This window comes from Tenrec ecaudatus, chromosome 14 (genome assembly GCF_050624435.1).
Source record: "Tenrec ecaudatus isolate mTenEca1 chromosome 14, mTenEca1.hap1, whole genome shotgun sequence".
In the NCBI taxonomy this organism is placed as follows: Eukaryota; Metazoa; Chordata; class Mammalia; order Afrosoricida; family Tenrecidae; genus Tenrec; species Tenrec ecaudatus.
In genome coordinates, this window is record NC_134543.1 from 110,573,709 (window position 1) to 110,591,410 (window position 17,702).

Below are 17,702 nucleotides of genomic sequence, written 5' to 3' on the forward strand. Positions count from 1 at the left end.
GTCGTTCGACCCCCAAAGGGGTGGCGACCCATAGGTCGCAAACATCTTTTCGTCCTAAGGACTATCTAATTAATGTTTTAGACCAACATAATCTGCCCTCACCCAATCCCAAAGAACGGTATTTACCAGTTCGCTTAACACAAGAATCCGAACGCTTAAGAATAAGTTTCTTTTCTACTGTCACTTATCTTTTATATCAAGAATAGCTATTTTTCAGTCTCGAATAATCTTATTATAAAGCAACAAAGAACACGGCGCCACCCACAGAATAGCCCATTGAAAAGCAGCCTCACTTAAACTACATTCATAATGTGAAATCAAGTTCTCAGCAGATTTAAGAAGATACACGATTAACCTTGTTCACTGACTTGGGAGGGGTACAGATATGAAAGCCATACTTAAGTGTATGTGAGCGATCACCTACACAACACGATGGGGGCTTCCAAAATAAGACAAACCATGCAAGCTTCCCCACCAACTTTCTGAAGTCCCATCGCATATGCCTGTTCAGAATTTGCCATTCAGTTTTTCACTTCCCTTGAGTTTTACTTTGATAAGCCCTGGCTGAGTCAAATCTCAACCCCACCCGAATCAATGCACAGAAGTGCACACACGCATGCACACGCTCCACGTGGGAAGATGCCTTAGTCTGACTGTTAAAGAGCCCGTTTCTATGAGCACACATGGCAAATGAATACAAAACCCAAACCAAAAACCCTGTGTTTGGGGAATAGGATATTGAGCAAAACCCCCCTGTTGACATATACAAAGTATGGTATAGCTAGATACTGTTACATTATGTAGCTCAATTTTCCAAAGAACCCCAAGTACGCACTTTCCCTGTAAAGACTGGAATGCATTACTGCGCGCAGCAAAGATATCACAGGAGAGCGCGACACTGTGGAGCTGGAAGGTCGGAGCTTAACCACACCACTCAGCTCATTTGCGATCTAATCCCATCAACTCAGCCCGCAGGGATTTGCTTCCCATGTCACCACATGCATACATATTTAAATATAGGCACAGATACTTGTCATTTTTATTTGAGTAACAAAGAGTCTCCAAGTTATACTGAAAAATAAATCCTAATATCACTCCTGTAAAAAAATTTAGCACTTTTCACAAATGATTTATGTAAAACAAGAAAATACACATACTTTTATATCTCACTTTTTTATTCCCTACCCGACATTGTGTCTTCCACTTTCATTTTTCTACAATTTTCAACATGTACCTGTATTTAATACTGCCTTAATCCGCTAAAGACATTAACTGATTGCTTTCCTACATCTAAGGGTTATATACTTTTAGTATAAATATATATCACATTTTCTTAAAATTTTGACAAAACCAAATAAGCATGCCTTATTTTAAGTCCATGCTCTTCCCACTGCTTATAAAATCTAATTCAATAGTCAAAAATTCTTGGTTGCCACCCTTCAATTACCAGTCTTCTCTGTAACTGCCACTCACTTTTTATATAATAACGAGCAAAGAGAAAAACCAAAAGAATTCTCTTAATCTTCATTTTGCTTGCTATAAAATAATGACCTTTTAAAAATGAAACAAATACATCCAAATCTCAATACATTCAAACGAGCGAGTGTCTTTAAGGAAGGTCACAGTTCATTCTTCTGCCGAGGGCGCCATGCGCAGTTTACCTTTCCCACTCTTTTGGAATTGCCTTCACAGCTGGTTGCGTCTGTCTACGATTGCCTCACATGCAGATTTAATTTTTAGAAACTGCAATCGGTCATTGGTGGCAAACAATGTTGCCTAAGGTCAATCAAGATTGGAAGCCTGGCAATACTTTTGCTTTTTATGTAATCATACAGTTAACAGGACACGGGATTCAAGTTAGCTCTGAATGCAATTCCAAAAGAAGAAAACCCAAAGGTTGTGGACAATGGTCGGTTGCCAGAGTTACACTTAACTTTCTAGCATGATCAGTACGCAGAGTAACATTCATTTAGCTGTCTACGTTCTCAAATATTTGTTTATAGTGAATATTCTGGTAGTTAGAATTTAATCCTTTAAAAAGGAATACCATTCTTCAAGAAAAAAAAAAGAGATTCATTTAAAGCGTCACTATCAAAGTCAACACTATGCAAATATTTTGTTAGAAACTAGTTCTCCTTGATCAATAAAGGCTATTTAGAAAAACCTAAAAGCAAACAAGCAACTTATTTGCCCTCAGGTTTTTTCCTTTTAAAATCATCAACAGAAGATAAAATAACTTGAAATTTCTAAGGTACTAAAAACAAAATGAAACAAACCCAATGTAATAAAAACACATCAAGAACCAAACTACAATTTCTGAGCTGCACTGTTTATTTTGCTGCTTGAAACCTAAGTGACAGTACGCCACTGTAGTTACGGGGCTTCGTCTACACCTTTACTACACTGCAGGTACAGAAATATGCGGACACATTTTTGGAGAATTGACATTTTGCAAAATGCAGCAGACATTTTAATTTACACAGGAGAAAATGAAGTGTTCAAAAGGGTATGCATTTCAAGTTATTGCAGGTTATCTGTGAGAGAATTTCTGCAGGTAAAACATGTTTCAATTTAACCAACAGTAGCGTGTCAGTGTATTTAAAATCATGACAAAAATCTTCTCTCTGGTCATGTTGCCCATGACAAATTACTATGATGTTGTATGTTTCGGGCAAGATGTCAATACAGCATAAATCCCATGGCATTTTGGTTTTCTTCTGGAGATTAAAGCTGTTTTTCTTGGGATAAATGCAGCAGCAAAACACAAACCAGTTGATCAAAAAAGCACTTCTGCCATAACTCCAATAATTTTCCGGACGCATCACCCGACAGTAGTTTGCCATTCCCAGTTTGTAAGGACTGCATCTCTGCACTGCTGCCTGAAGCACGTCTGTAAAAGCCGGCTCTCGGCTAAGCCAGCTTGCTGACTACAGCCTGGTTGAGAGAGTTTAGTTGGCTGGTCCATCTATCTAACGCCGTGTAGCGCGCCCCGCCCCTCTTCTGATGATCCAGTTCCAGCAGCTGGTTGACTTGATCAATGCGGCCATGAATCGTGCTGGAAGTAAAAAGAGAAGGTATGTCTACACATCATCTTCACTCAGCAGATCTTCTGGATCAGTTCTTTAAAAATATTTACAATCATCCAAAATGTCAGTCAATGCAAAAGAAAAAGCTGCTGTCTACAAAAATGTATTGAGTTCAGTGCAGCTTATAACACTTAAACACTGGGCAGAAATTAGATTTCAACTACCTCAATTACCAATTCATTAAAAGAATTGGTACAGACCCACCAGCTATCAAGAGCAAAGGCTATTTGTGAAAGAAATAATGTACTACTCTTAAGAATGATGTAATGGTGCAAGTGTTGTGTACCTAAAAACAAACGTAAACAGCACCCATTAAACAATTCTCTACTTGTACTATGAGTCACACACTGAACGAATATCCTTTAAGAAATCTATTTCAAGCTTTTTCAGAGATGTTTCACGTGACCATCCATCTATTAAATAGCATTACAGACAAACCCAGCTATCTCTTATAAGTGCTTTTCATGAACAATCAAGAATTCAAATGCCTCCTTCCTAAGTTTTAATTAAAATATGGTCTCAAACATCTGGGATTAAAAAAAAAAGACAAAGTACTTACTTATCCAATATACACTGCACCAGCAAGCTCTCCACGTCAGCTACATCTATGTTTAACTCCTAAGGCAAAAGACCCAATACATATAATTTGAGTAAATGACATTTTAAACAGCTCATGATTTTATGTAATTCTTCTGACTTTAAGTTCTGTTCCATCACTTAAAAGCAAACCAGCGAAGAGCTTTTAAACAAGGCCACCAGCACTTCAACACATCTCTGAGAATGAAAGTCTGAGAAAAGGTATCACTGTAACTCTTGAAATATTTTCATGACTAAAATGGTCTATTTTAGCCACTACTATTTTTTCCAAAAAATAAATAGTTAGTGTTTCTCAATTTCTCTGTTTTGCCAAGTTAAAAGCTCTTTTCTATTAACTCAAGAAAAATAAGAAAGAAAACTCACATGGAAACTAACATCATTATGCTTTCTTTAAAAAAAGTAATCTTATAAGATTTTATCAAGTGAGTTACTTGTAAACAGAATGAGGTTTAAGTACACTACATTTATAACTACAAGTATCATTAAAATGCATGAGTATAAGTACCTTAGAAATAAAGGGAATATGTATTCTTGTGTAAGGCTTTATCAATTTTATGAGCACTTGTGTTCTGATGTTTCTCAAAAGCTCTGGGAAAAAGATAAAAAGGAAAACAACATTTGTATCTTAACATGATGATGTCTTGGTGAATCATTATGTACTTCTAAATTATACTCATTAACTACAGTACTATTTATCATCTCAAAGTATATCCTTCTGATTGGCACAGACCAAGGTGTCTCGATCTAAAACGTTGGGTTCTGAAAGAAGTCTGCATGAGCAGAAGTTGTCGCTCTTGTGGTTTTTCTTGCTCCCCCTTGCAGACTTGACTCGTGCTGTAACTCTGCCCGCTCCACAGAAACACACTGCCCACAGTCCTTTCCATCTTTTCCGGGGCTCTGGGTTACATCAGCGAAGTTTCTTGTTTCATGCCTTCATATGATATAGTTTTTTTATAACACTTCCCCCTTGACAGATGTCATCACACAAAAATTTTTTAACTAGATTGAATTTAAGGACAAGGCTTCTCTGCTCTTCTCTGTACCCACAAAATGCAACACAAACTTACAATCCTAGGTTCATGCAGGAACCTTAAAGTATCTGTTAAATGAGAGAGGAAGGTGGAGAGAGACAGATAATTATTTCTGAAATGTCCTTTGGATCTTCTTGATGTAGATGGAACTTAAGTATTTGCACGCGTTGTCTCCACATGCCAACAACAACGAGTCACACAGCCCAAGAGGTGAGGGCAGACGGCACTGTAAGAGTGGTCCCAGAATGAAGGCACGACTCATTTCCTTCCTGTGATATCTTTATGAAAGTAACTAGATGCACACTACATTTATTTTGGTAAACCACTCTTCTCACTCGTTTCCTATACATACTATGTGGGCACACACCTTTTAAGTTGGCAAGTTATGTAAGAAAATACAGTGATCTAATAGCACACTATTAAAATTCTCATTCACTCACTAGAATAAAATCTTCCTAATGGTAGCACGCCTCATCACTGCATCTCAGAGCAGCATGTTCTCAAAGCTCTTGTTACCTGTCGAGAATAAGCCCTAAGACCTAACTTTGGGCAGCTATTATGACCTTGGTATTCATAGTGTGAAACTGGCAAATGATTTTCTAAAAAAGTCTCGCAATTTTAAGGAGTATACTATGACATGACACCAATAGGACACATGCATATGCTTTGCAAAAAAAAAAAAAAAAAAAGAGCAAAACCACCAGGTCAATGCCTGCAGCTTCATTAACAAGCACTGTTGATTATGGCAAGGGTAGTAATAGAATCCATGGCGCAGAAATAACATACCTTCAATGTGCTCCCTTATGAAAGGGTCATCCATGATGTTGCTGTGATTTGTTTTCAGAATCTTTTCAAATTCAGTGATGTCATTATTCTGATAGGCACTAACAGAAAAATAAAAGGATTAAAATTTTCAAATATGAAAATTTCATGTTAAATCAGATAACCCAAAGAAGCTATTGCCCAAATTTTATATGGAAAAATCTACATTATATCATAGCTTCTCTAATCTACGAGGAAGAAGTCATGGAAATCAGAGCACATTCTTTTAAAAATACAATGAATTCCTTATTGCTTTTGGCTTTTTGTAAGAAAGAATAAACCTTCTAAACAAAACTTTCTTTTGGGTTTATATATCATATTTATAATTTCTAATTAAAACTATTATCAAGACCTGACAATAATTTAGCAACTATTCACTATTTGATGTTTTTCAAATTAAATTGTGCATTTAAGTAGTAAGTGTTCTCAATGGGAAATAAAGCAACAACAACATAAAAGCCAAACCCAAGTGTATGCAAATCACTGTATTCATCAGTTTGGCCATATCTTTTCAATAAGAAAGTATAATCTCTCTGAAGGGTATTAAGAAAATGTAGCTTCCTAATTTTTTCCTTCCAGAAAGCCACCAGCAAACTCCCAAAACCTTTCCAAGGGAGTATTTGATTTTCAAATTTATCTAGCCATACAATTCTACCACTTATCCAGTGGAAACATCAGTAGGATGAAGTCAGTTCCAAATGAGGCACACACAAAGTAGAGATCAATGGAATCCCCTGTTGCAGAAGGCCAAAGGCTGATTTATGTTTACGATTGATTCTGTCAAGTGCCTAATACCTACTTTTGGGATCAATTGTGTGATACACTATGGGGACTGCTAAGGTGCTGAGAAGGAAGAAGCCAACCTTCTGGACATGGCACCACTGTCTGCTTTCTACGTAAGACATATCATCAGCCACTGCACGCCCTCTGCTGTGCTTCCATCTGTTGGGTCGCAATGTAACTTCATGTTAGGGACAGGTGATTCAAGTGCTCCAACAGGAATTACTTTCCTCTAGTCTGCTGGCAACTGACTAGGAAGATAAAATTAGGAAGCATTACTTTCTCACCTACCCCAGAGGAGTTACTGTAATTTACTACAGAAGGGCGTACTCACACAGTGAAAAGCATTTTCACGCACATCAATTTTAACGAAGACACACTCTTCTACTACGTACGGGCTTTTGTTCTCTTTTTAAATCTCAAAAGTGTGAAATGCCTTTGGGCTCACTTGGTTGGCCCAAAATTTAGCATTAAAATATGTCTGAGTTCTAATACAGAGGTTTCCTTGGAGTAAAGACAGCGGTTACTTTTTAAGTTCTAGCAATCGGTCCTCTTACCCATTTTAATATAGCTGACCAACTTAATTTAGATAAAACATTAATGTCCAAGGTGAAATGTTCCTTAAGATTGAAGAGTTTTAAGAGTTTAAACTACTGGTTAGCATTTATCTTTATAATTTTTAAAAGGATTATGAAGTTAATCTTTAACCCAATGTAAATGGAATATTGTTTGAAATGAAGATGGAGAAGGCACCTTTTGTAACTAAAATCAAATGAACAAACATTAAAAGAGCAAAGAATACATAAAGAATTGATTCGTTATTATGGCAATTTAGTTTTTATCCTCCATTCCTAATGCTCCTAAAACAACTTGATTCCTCTTTTTACAGCTAAATTAAAGTCTCCTTAATTCTATATAAAAGCCTAACACCTTTTCAAAGTCATAGCCAAATAAAGTAGTAGAGGAGTTTTTAATGGTGGTCCTTCAATAGCTAACTATTATTACCCACACTTTCTTTCACTCAAGCTTTCAACAAACCTATGTGTTTCTAACCAGTACAAACACTTTCCCCCTACCAACGGAGACAACTGTCTGGGGTCAACATTTAAACTAACAGTTTATCATTGAGAAAATATAGAATGAAGAAATACATTTATACAATAATCTTGTCTTACAGGAAAGGCTTCGCTTATGTGGACCAACTGATAATTTCATTTCGGATTAAGACAGATACAGCCATAAAGACTGTGAAATAATGCTTTGAAACACACACACACACACACACACACACACACACACACTCACATACTTCATAAAATTTTGTGAGAGCACCATTTAAAAAATGACTTCAGAAGATGCAACTTTCATAAACTTCATAATGTTTAAAACCAGCATATGTATTTTAAAAAGGGCAAAGGCAGAGTGCTAAGTTCAAGTACCTAGTGAGGTAGTGGTTACACGCGGGCTGCTAACTCCAAGGTCAGCAGATAAAAACCACCAGTGGCTGTGCAGGAGAAAGAGGCGGCTTTCTACTCCCTTAGAGATGTATACTAACCGAAACTGAGAGGCAGCCCTGGCCTGGCCTAGAGGGTTGCAGAGTTGGAATCAACACCATAGCAATGAGTGAGAAGAGTGAGTTTTGAAAATTCCTGTCTTTATGAACTGTTTTAAAGAAATAAATATATCTTAACCGAAATACAAAATCTTACCTTACTAAATTTGTCATCGCTAGAATTTCTGGATCATTTTTGTACGGCTTGGCCTAAACATAGTAAAAAAAAAGTTTATGTATGAATACAAAAAAAAATTCACTTTTACAAGGCAGCTAAGAGAAACTGATTAAGAGCAAACATACTTCCTGGGAGTCAAATGGATTTATTCCTGATTTCATTAGCATATTTGCCAAGACCAAATATTTTAAGCAAGTAGTTCGTCTGGGACTTCCTGATTCATCATAATTCTTGAAGGCTTCAAAGAAATCAGTGTGTGCCTTTTCAAATTCACCTTCTCGCAAGTGCATTTTACCTCCACATTCTGTGAATGTGAGAAAAGATGACGTTTTCAGTTCTTTACAGTAAGACTGTCAACGTTACAAACATCAAATGAAAAGGTTTCAATGGCTTGTAGTCTTTTACTTCGATAACTTGAAGAGTACTGGCAACAGGGTACATACTTTAATTTTAAAATATTCACGTTCTGTATTAAAGACCAATGAAGAAAGGACTAAACAAGCAACTGTAAATCATTGATTGCAGGTGGTGCAGAAAGCAATTATTCAGGTTCTGAGAATGAACTTCTCATTATCACTAATGACACTAAAATAAAGTTCATGAGACAAAAGCGCTGACTTTAAAAATCCATTTCCATCTTTTTAAGAATTCCCCAGCGTGTGTTTCAAGTCCGTTGCATGCAGTGGCAGCCCGGCAGCATCCACCTCACTGCCCACCCTCTTCAGACCACACTTGCCTCTGATGACTCCCATGATCAGTGGGTGAGGGATGGCCGACTTGATGTGAAGTGACTGTTCATAGAGCGCTTTAAGTTTTTTGTTATTTTTCTGTGCCGTATACATTTGAATTTCCAAAGCGTATATTTCTAATAACTGTGTACCTTTCTTCAGGTCATCTTCGCCATCATCGGTCTAGGAAAGCAAATACTTGAATTAAGATGGAACCTAGAGACAATCTTATTTAATAAACTAGCACGTAGGCAGATATTAACTAAGAAAGCATTTTGTTGCAAATAGTTTAAGTCACTTAAATGGAAATAATTAAAAACAAAACCAAATCTAAGTTGGCCCAATAAAAGTTATTAGCTTACAATAAATATAACACTTTTTGAGTTAGCCCAGGAACCTTAAATTTATAATGCTATGAATGAAAATACACTTCATAATTTATACATGACCTAGAACATTACTTATAAGGCCAAAAAAGAAACCAAATATTCTTTCTATGATCCAGTCAATGGATAAGAAAAAGACAAAAGTTATTTTTATGTATCATATACTGTAACACTTGTCTTTATGAAGAATACTACTTATCTTTTCAGACATTATTTATTCAATTTAAAAAAAAGTATTTTCTAGATGTCATCCATGTGCTGTCTATTGGGGCTTACTTTGGGGAGATTAAAACTTAAAATTAGCCAAGCTTTCTGAGCTCCAAAGTTCATAATCGCGTAAAAGACTAATCTGTCAGCAGAAAAATAGCAATACCAAATCATCATTGTCCTAGGTGAGCCGTGAAGAGAAGAGAGAGGAACAAACTAACTTTTGTGAAATGGTAAAGGGCTCCGGGGTTAGAACCTGGCTCTGAAAGATGACTAACGGTCCACGGCAGTCCAGGCCACGAATGGGTAGTGAAGAAACACTTCATAAATGAGTGCTATCGTATCAGGCAAACCATTACATCTTAGGTCACTGGAATGATTTCCTCAGCAATCTTTTCCCCACAGAGATGACAGGTATGCTTAAAATCATAGTGCATGCTTTTGGAAAATTTCTAAAATATCAACAGTATTCCTAGTAAGATTTTAACTAATATCTGATTAAGACAAAGAAGCAAATATAAACCACAGCCCACAGTTAAAAAGCTGAGTCGAGCTGTCCATCCTAGAAACGATTTCCACTACGTCTGAAACTCAGCTCCTCAGTCACAGTAGGCGTATTCCACGTGTCTGGCAGACACACACAAGTATATGAACAGTTCTATGGAAAGTGTTGAGAGGTGATTCATATACAAATTACTTAGCTTTACTATACATGCTGAAATATCTTGGCCAGATTTTCATATGACATACAACTAGTTAAGACAGGTTGACTCCAAATAAGGATCAACAACTGGTCAGTTTAGTGGTATCTGCTCAGGTCATAAAAGGACTGAAATTAGGATTAAAACAGAATGAAATGGAATATTCAGGGGAAAAAACCTCTAGTATTTAAAATAATAACTTATTATTCCACTCTTATTTTTGAGCTAATGCCTATCAGAAACACTCCTAAGCAATATTTCAAACACAGTTATGTCTTGGCCTTCTTATGACAAACACAATTTTAAGAAAGGAAGGAATACCTGGCAGGACTGGTGCAGTTGGCGTAAAATCTTTTGAAGCTTTCCATATTCCTCTCGCTCTAAGTATAATTTTCCAAGCTGAAAGAGAGACAGTTATTAAAATCAGAAGACTTCAGGAGGAGAAGGTGGGCATCTTTAGTTTAGTAAGCACTCTCCACTCATTCTTCAAAAGAAAAAAAAAAGGTAATTTGTTACCTTTGTGTTTGTCTTAAACCATAGTCTATCATTCTTAGCATCTTTCAATGCTTCCAGTGTTGTTTCATAGAATTCCTGCAGCAAATCCATCTGACATAAAAAATCAGAATTCTATAATTGTAAACAGCAAATTTGTACCTGTTAATAAAGTTAATTTGAGCAAACTAAAAGTGCATCTTTGAACTTTAATACACAAATAAGATACACTACATGTATCATACTGAATGTTTTCTACAGTCCATAAAAATCAACAAAACTTAAGCACAGTATAGGCGAAAACATTTTCCCCACATAAATTATAGGGCTAGAAATTCTATGCTCTGGTTAAGGGCTTCTCCTTCCCAAACGAGTAGCTTGTTTTCTGTTAACTCAAGTAAGTGTACAAATAGAGGTAGCTTTACTGTTATTAACAGTGTTCATCTTATCCGTTCAACATTCATTTAGCATCTACCATTTAGCATCTACCATGTAGCAAACAACAAACAAACTGCTAAACAAAGAGGAACTAGCTCTGTCCCTGATAATGAACGGGACCACTCTTTAAGTGACTGGCGTGCTGCTGCACTGTGCTGAAGGGGAGCCAAGAGCAGCTCAGCTTTAGCGATCTCAAACAGAGCCCTGGTGCCCGGATTACAAAACGAGTTGCTATCTGTCAGGTCTGCATTTTAAACCACAAGCGGCTGGGTGTGTGGGTGTGTATGTGTGGGGGGGGGGGGGCGGGGGCGTGACAGATGAGGCTTTCCCTTTCAGTGAAGATGTACATGCAGCAGTATTCTGTCCTGACAGTTGCTATGAGCCAGTATCCAGCAATGACACTAGATTTATAGGTGGTGGTGCTTGTTTCTTGTTATCGATTTGCCGAGGAACACTGTTTCACAAAAATCACTGTCTGTGCTGCATTATAAGACTCCGCCCCCGACTCCCGCTATACCTCAGGCTCTGGCCTTGCTTGACTACCTTATTCTATAGATCTCAACCTCCTGCGAGCCAGAGGCAAGAGGGCCCAACGTAATATAACTTACAGAATATGCGATTTTTTTTGCTCCTGGTTCTTCTTTACTTTATTATTATTTTTTAATCATTTTATTAGGGGCTCATACAACTCTTATCACAATCCATACATACATCAATTGTGTCAAGCACATTCGTACATATGTTGCCATCACCATTCTCTCAGAACACCTGCTTTCTACTTGAGCCCTTGGTATCAGCCCCTTGTTTTTTCCCCTCCCTCCTCGCTCCCCCTCCCCCCTGAACCCTTGATAATTTATTAATTATTATTATTGTCAAGAATCTGCAATCTTTAACTTTTAAAATCACTTACTTATATGACCACTGAACCACTAGCATAACATTTAAAATTTTGCTACAGAACCAAAAATGCTCTATAACACTTTTTTGTAAAATTTAGAAAGCATTCTCATTCTCACATTAGAAAGAAAAAGATCTCCATGATATATAACATAATTCCAGATTTAGAATCATTAGGTGGTTATGTCCTAATTGCATATGTAGATTTAGCTTCTTCTATTTCCATTATATATTCTATACATAAAGAACCAACTTACTTACTGCTTCAATAAATAAAAATGTTATCGAGTAGAAACAGGAATAAAAGAGGCCAGTAAGACGAACATTTTTATTAATGAGTATAAAAAGTATTAAATGTTCTGCCAAATGTTCTAGAGAATGTGCGCATTCAAGTATTATAAAGTAAGGAAGATGAACCTTAGGGCTATGCTGCTGAAAATACGAAAAAATAATCGAATTAAAAACAATTTGAAGAAAAATTTCAGTATCAATAAAAATAATCATTGCTTTCCTCGATAACAAAACTCTTAAAGAATGAAAACATGATCATTTCCCCAAGCACCGATTTTAGTTTTATTATCCATTCTTCCTTTTATTTCTCTCTCCTCTCTAGAAGCATTTATCAAGCACCTAATCGTTAATGCTTTCCAAAGCAAGCACTGGATGACCCAGGCGGCTCGCGGAAGTCGAGACCGCACCTGATTGTGCCTGGGCTGCATCACGAGACTTCACCATTGCCACGGGGGCTGGGCTTGGGGTTTTCTGTTCACTGAAAAGCGGCAATAGACTGAATAAATTGGGGACCGAAACCCAAAGAGTGAAACAAAGAATCAAATTTATAAACCAAGTATGATTCAAAGTGTTAAGTTTTTAGTGACTCAGAATGGAAGTGATGATGGAGTTTATTACAGGGAACTATGATGGTAACTATGCAAAATTCTAATATAAACTTGCAAAAATGGATTATTTCAGCGTCTGAATTTATTTAAGAGTAAATTTGGAATTAATACTTTACAAATACCATATAATTAGTATTAAAACTAATAGATATTTTCTTAAAGCACATGAACAACAGGGCACTCAGGATAAGTAACAAAAAATATTGATAGGTACCAAGAGGAAAAAAAGAGGAATCTAACCTGTTTAGAAGTGGAGATATAATCAAGGATAGAATTAATAGATTTTTCAGAATAATTTCTTGTGACTGCACTCCGAATATAGGTCAATAGTTGTTTATATCTGTTCATCATTTCTGGAAAATTTGTCTGCAAGAAAAAAATAGAATCTCTTAAAAATGCATTAGACTTATCCTCAACTTGTATGAAGCATAGAAACATAAAATTCATGGGCATACAATATAATAGTAAATGGGTGCTACTTTGTGGGATGCATTAAAATATTTTTACTATTACCACATTATGTTAAAGATGCTTCAAAATATCTGAAAGGGTTTCTTTAATGCTTTTATACATAAAAAAGTATACTACATATGACAAATATTTGACCGATGTTAGATCCAAACCAGATCAAACTATTCCGGTTTACGTGCTCACTCAATTTAAGGACAGATTTAGAAACTGACCCTATTTCTGTGTATGTTATTTACACCACGGCTAAATTAAAAAAAATCATTTTATTGGGAGCTCTTACAGATATCACGATATCCCATGGTTAAATCACATTAAGCAGTGTTATACAATTGCTCCCACAATTCTAAAACATTTTTTCTTCTTGAACTCTGATTTTAACTCCCCTTTATTGTCTCCCTCCCTGACCATACTCCTCCACTTTTTTTGGGCCATATCTTACAAAACCCACCATATCCTTCGCATACAATTCTGTTGTTCGAGCTAATCGATTTGGGTTATATAGTCATTGATGCTATCAGCTCCCCATTCCCCCCACCTTCATACCCTCAGGGAACCATTACTCCTCTAACTGTTTCTGAAGGGTCATCTATCTTGACTTTCATGTACAGAGCGATCTTAAATATACAAATGCACACACACAAATCTCACATGATTGAGGTAAACAAATAAAAACCGTTTAACAGAGGAACTGTTAAAGAACTAGAGGACAGGTATGTGGTTCATCGGTGCCACGCCGCATCTCTTCCGGGAGGGACTATCCAATTATCTTACAGGTGGGTTTTGGGTCTCCATGACAACCATGCTCCTTCACATTGATTTGGTTGCTTGTTTTTAAACTTCTGATACCTTTACCTGTCAACACCTCAAGATCACACAGGCTGATGTGCTTCTTCCATGTGGGCTTTGTTGCTTCCCTGCTAGAAGGCCGCTTTTTTATCTATAAGCCTTTAAGACCCCACGTGCTATTATTTTTTAATAGCTGGCCACCATCAGCTTTCTTCACATTTGTTTATGCACCCATTTTGTCTTCAGCGATCGTGTCAGGAAGGTGAGTATCCTATAGTGACTATGGCCAGATTTTATAAAGTCCTATTTCACTTAAAGTATCATGAACATTAAGTTACATATTTTGTATTGGTACATAATTAAGAAATAACAAAATTTGATAATAGAAAAAATACATAAATATGTATACAACACTAGAAATATTTTATGTTGAAGCTGAAATAAGTAGATTATCAGACATGAACCAAATTTACTTAGTCCATTGAAAAAATCCAACTTACAGATATCCCAAATTTCTGATACTGCTCCTCACATTTAAATAATAAAAAGATATTAACAGGCTAAGATATATAAAATCAAAGTGATTGGTATTAACCAAAACCCCCCACTTAAAGAACAAGCTACACAGATTTGCCATTCTCAAAAGGTTTACTCTTTTTAGCAGGAAGCTCTACCGCATTTTTCTCCCTCACTGGCTGCTTGACATAAATAATTGAAATGAAAGAATCTCCGAAAGCCCAGTTACTGATCAGATGTCAAGAAAAGGGCTTCAAGCGAATGTGCTATTTAATGCTGTTTGTGTTAGCTGCTGTCGAATGGGTTTTGACTCACAGTACCCCAGAAACATTACCCTGTCTAGGTCTAGCATCATCGCACAACAACACTTGCTTCTTGAAGAGAGCTCAGTATAGTAACCACTGGCTCAATTCACCTCATTGGGAATGGTGACGGCTGGGAGTGGGGGTAGTCTTTCTTTTTCAGGCTGATCCTCCATCAAGTACAATGTCCTTCTGCAGGGACTCATCTGTCTTGGTAACATGTCCAAAATATGTGAGAGGAACTCTCACTAGCCTCATTTCCAAGAAGCATTCCGGCTGTGATTTTCCAAGACAGGTTTGTTCTCTCCTGACAGTTCATATTCTTCGCCACACCGTAACTGAAATGCATAAATTCTTCTTTGGTCTTTATTCATTTCAGCTTTTCCATATACATGAAGTATCTGAAAGTAGCATGGAGCCTCAGTGGCATGGTGGTTAGGTGTTGGGCTGTGGCCTGCAAGGTCAGCAGTTCGAAACCATCAGCTGAACTGTAGGATAAAGATGGGACTTTTTCACTCCTATTAACAGTTACAGTCTTGGAAACTCAAGAGGCAGTTCTACGCTGTCCTACAGGGTCACTGAGTCAGCAATGACTCAACAGCAGTTGAGTTTTACGGTCAAGTCCACCAGATTCTTCACAGTGACATCTTTGCTTGCTAACAGTTTAAAGAGGCAGCTTTACCCCTATATCATTTGACTACTGCCTACTGCCTCCTCAAGTACTGACTGCAGATCAAGTGAAATGAAAACCTGGACAACTTCAACTTTTCTGTTTATCATGGTGCTGTTTACTGGTCCAGTTGTGAGGATTTCTCTTTTTCCTATGTTGAGTATTACACCTTACCCAAGTTTTAAATCTACTTCCATCTACTAAGTTTATATCATCTGCATATCACAGGTTACTAAGTTTTCACTTCTGCTGGCACTTCTTCATTCAGTCGTTTCAAATTATTTGCTCTTCAAATACACTGAATAAGTATAGTGAAAAACTACAACCTTGACATACCCCCCTGCCCCCCCACCACATACCTTTTGTGGTAGTTACATAATCTGGTGTCAACTTCAGATTATTAAGAGTGAAGGGGTGGAGTTTAGCCTGTTAATCAAGTTGCAGCTTCATGACCTCACTTGGAGGCCCTATGGAGATAAGTGGCTCACTGGAAGCCAGACCCACACTCATTCTTTGCTTCGTCTTCCTGCCGACAAGACACATGGAGCGACACTGATGGAGCCAGAGCCCTGGAGCTGGAGGAGCCATGTGGAAACTCATGTCAGAGCTGAGATGCTTCCACTGCCACTGGATCCACAAGACTTTCCACCCATTGGCCTGTGACCTTCCTGCACTTGGCTGTGTGAGTCTAAAGAGGAATTTAGAGACTGGTATTGGACATATAGGCTAATACCGGACTCAACGACTTGATTTTGACTGGGCTGTTTTCTTAATATACAATTGCTCTTTGATATAAAGATCTCTCTTACACACAAATGTCCCTGGACTTGTTTCTCTAGTCAACATGACTTAACAAACCTCTCTAGACTTGAAACCAGGTAGTATCACTTTGTTCTGTTCAAATGATACCTCTTGGTCTGTGTACAAGTTTTGTGTGAGAATAACACGGAATTTCCATTTTTTGCAATATAATCCATAGTTTATGATTCACATAGTCAATTCCTTTGCATAGTCAATGAACTGGGAAACATCTTTCTGGTATCCCCTGCTTTCAGCCAGGAGTCACCTGATATTAGCTGTAATACCCCTGACCCCTTGGTTCTCTTGAAACGCCTTGAATTTTTTGGTAGTTCCCTTTTAGTTATCTTTAGCAACATTTTACTTGCACGTATGAATGACATTGCTTGAACATGTCTGCACTGGATCACCATTTTTGCAATACAAATATGGATCTCTTCTAGTTGGTTGGCCAGGTAGCATACTTCCAAATTTCTTGGCACAGATGAGTAAACACCTTTAAGGCTGCATCCATTTGTTGAAATATTTCAACTGATAGATAGTCCATTAATTGCTACAGTCTTGTTTTCATCAGTTTGGAATTCTTCCTACAACCTCATCAGCTCTTGATCGTATATCCTGAAATGGACCAACATTGACCAACTGATTTTGGTACAGTGGCTGTTTATTCCTTATATCTTCTTTTGATGCTTCCGGCATTTTCCATTGTTTGTCTTGAAGGCAAACTTCTGTCCTCCGTGGTGAGTGTATTCTTTCTTTTTTTGTCTTCTACCTCCAACCTCATGCACCTTTCACTCTAGTACCCCATCTTCCTGGTTTTTTTCTGCAGTGACGAGCACATCAAATCGTTGGTAACTAACTCATCTTTTTACTACCCCGAACCCAAGACTACAGCAATATGGGCCTACTATGAATCCAACCAAAAAAGAAAGGAGCGTGGAATGGCAGGGACAGAACCTCAAAGAAGGTAGACCATAAGACAACTTTTTTCCTTTCTCACTTCCCATTATGTCCACCCAAGTCTCAAATGTATCATATTGTTTAAATGAGTCAAAAAATAAAGTCACTGTTAGCTTATTAAGACAGCAGATTTCCACAAAGAGCTTGTTATTATTTCAATTCGCAGTTAAAAGTTGAGAATTTTAATATCACTAGCTATTTTAATCAAAATCTCTGTCCCTTGAGACTAGATTTCATTCTTCCTGAGAGCTTCTACAAGTCAGCGCAGTAATTATTTGTGTATTCCTGCAAACAATAAATGGGAAGGAAGCACAGGGTCCTGGTGTAATAATGGGATGTTCTGAGAGTACCAAAGGAGAACTAAAGAGTAACTGCAAAATAAATACTGTTCCTTCCTTAACTAGA

At 37.2% G+C, this 17,702-nt stretch overlaps 1 protein-coding gene across 2 annotated transcripts in view; it reads right to left on the reverse strand.

The window, feature by feature from the left end:
• Positions 1-1,017: 1,017 nt before the first annotated feature.
• COPS2 (COP9 signalosome subunit 2) overlaps positions 1,018-17,702 on the reverse strand; it is a 30,051-nt gene continuing 13,366 nt past the window's right edge. Inside the window, exons 4-13 of one of the 2 annotated variants that reach the window (XM_075530527.1) lie at positions 13,035-13,160; positions 10,585-10,674; positions 10,390-10,467; positions 8,783-8,957; positions 8,172-8,350; positions 8,026-8,078; positions 5,501-5,598; positions 4,189-4,271; positions 3,646-3,704; positions 1,018-3,055 (exon numbers count right to left, since the gene is read on the reverse strand). In XM_075530527.1, coding sequence (XP_075386642.1) covers positions 2,911-3,055; positions 3,646-3,704; positions 4,189-4,271; positions 5,501-5,598; positions 8,026-8,078; positions 8,172-8,350; positions 8,783-8,957; positions 10,390-10,467; positions 10,585-10,674; positions 13,035-13,160 — 1,086 coding nt within the window. In that variant the 3' untranslated portion in view covers positions 1,018-2,910. Of the gene's footprint in view, positions 3,056-3,645; positions 3,705-4,188; positions 4,272-5,500; positions 5,599-8,025; positions 8,079-8,171; positions 8,351-8,782; positions 8,958-10,389; positions 10,468-10,584; positions 10,696-13,034; positions 13,161-17,702 lie in introns of both variants that reach the window. The other variant, XM_075530526.1, reaches the window with a different exon arrangement.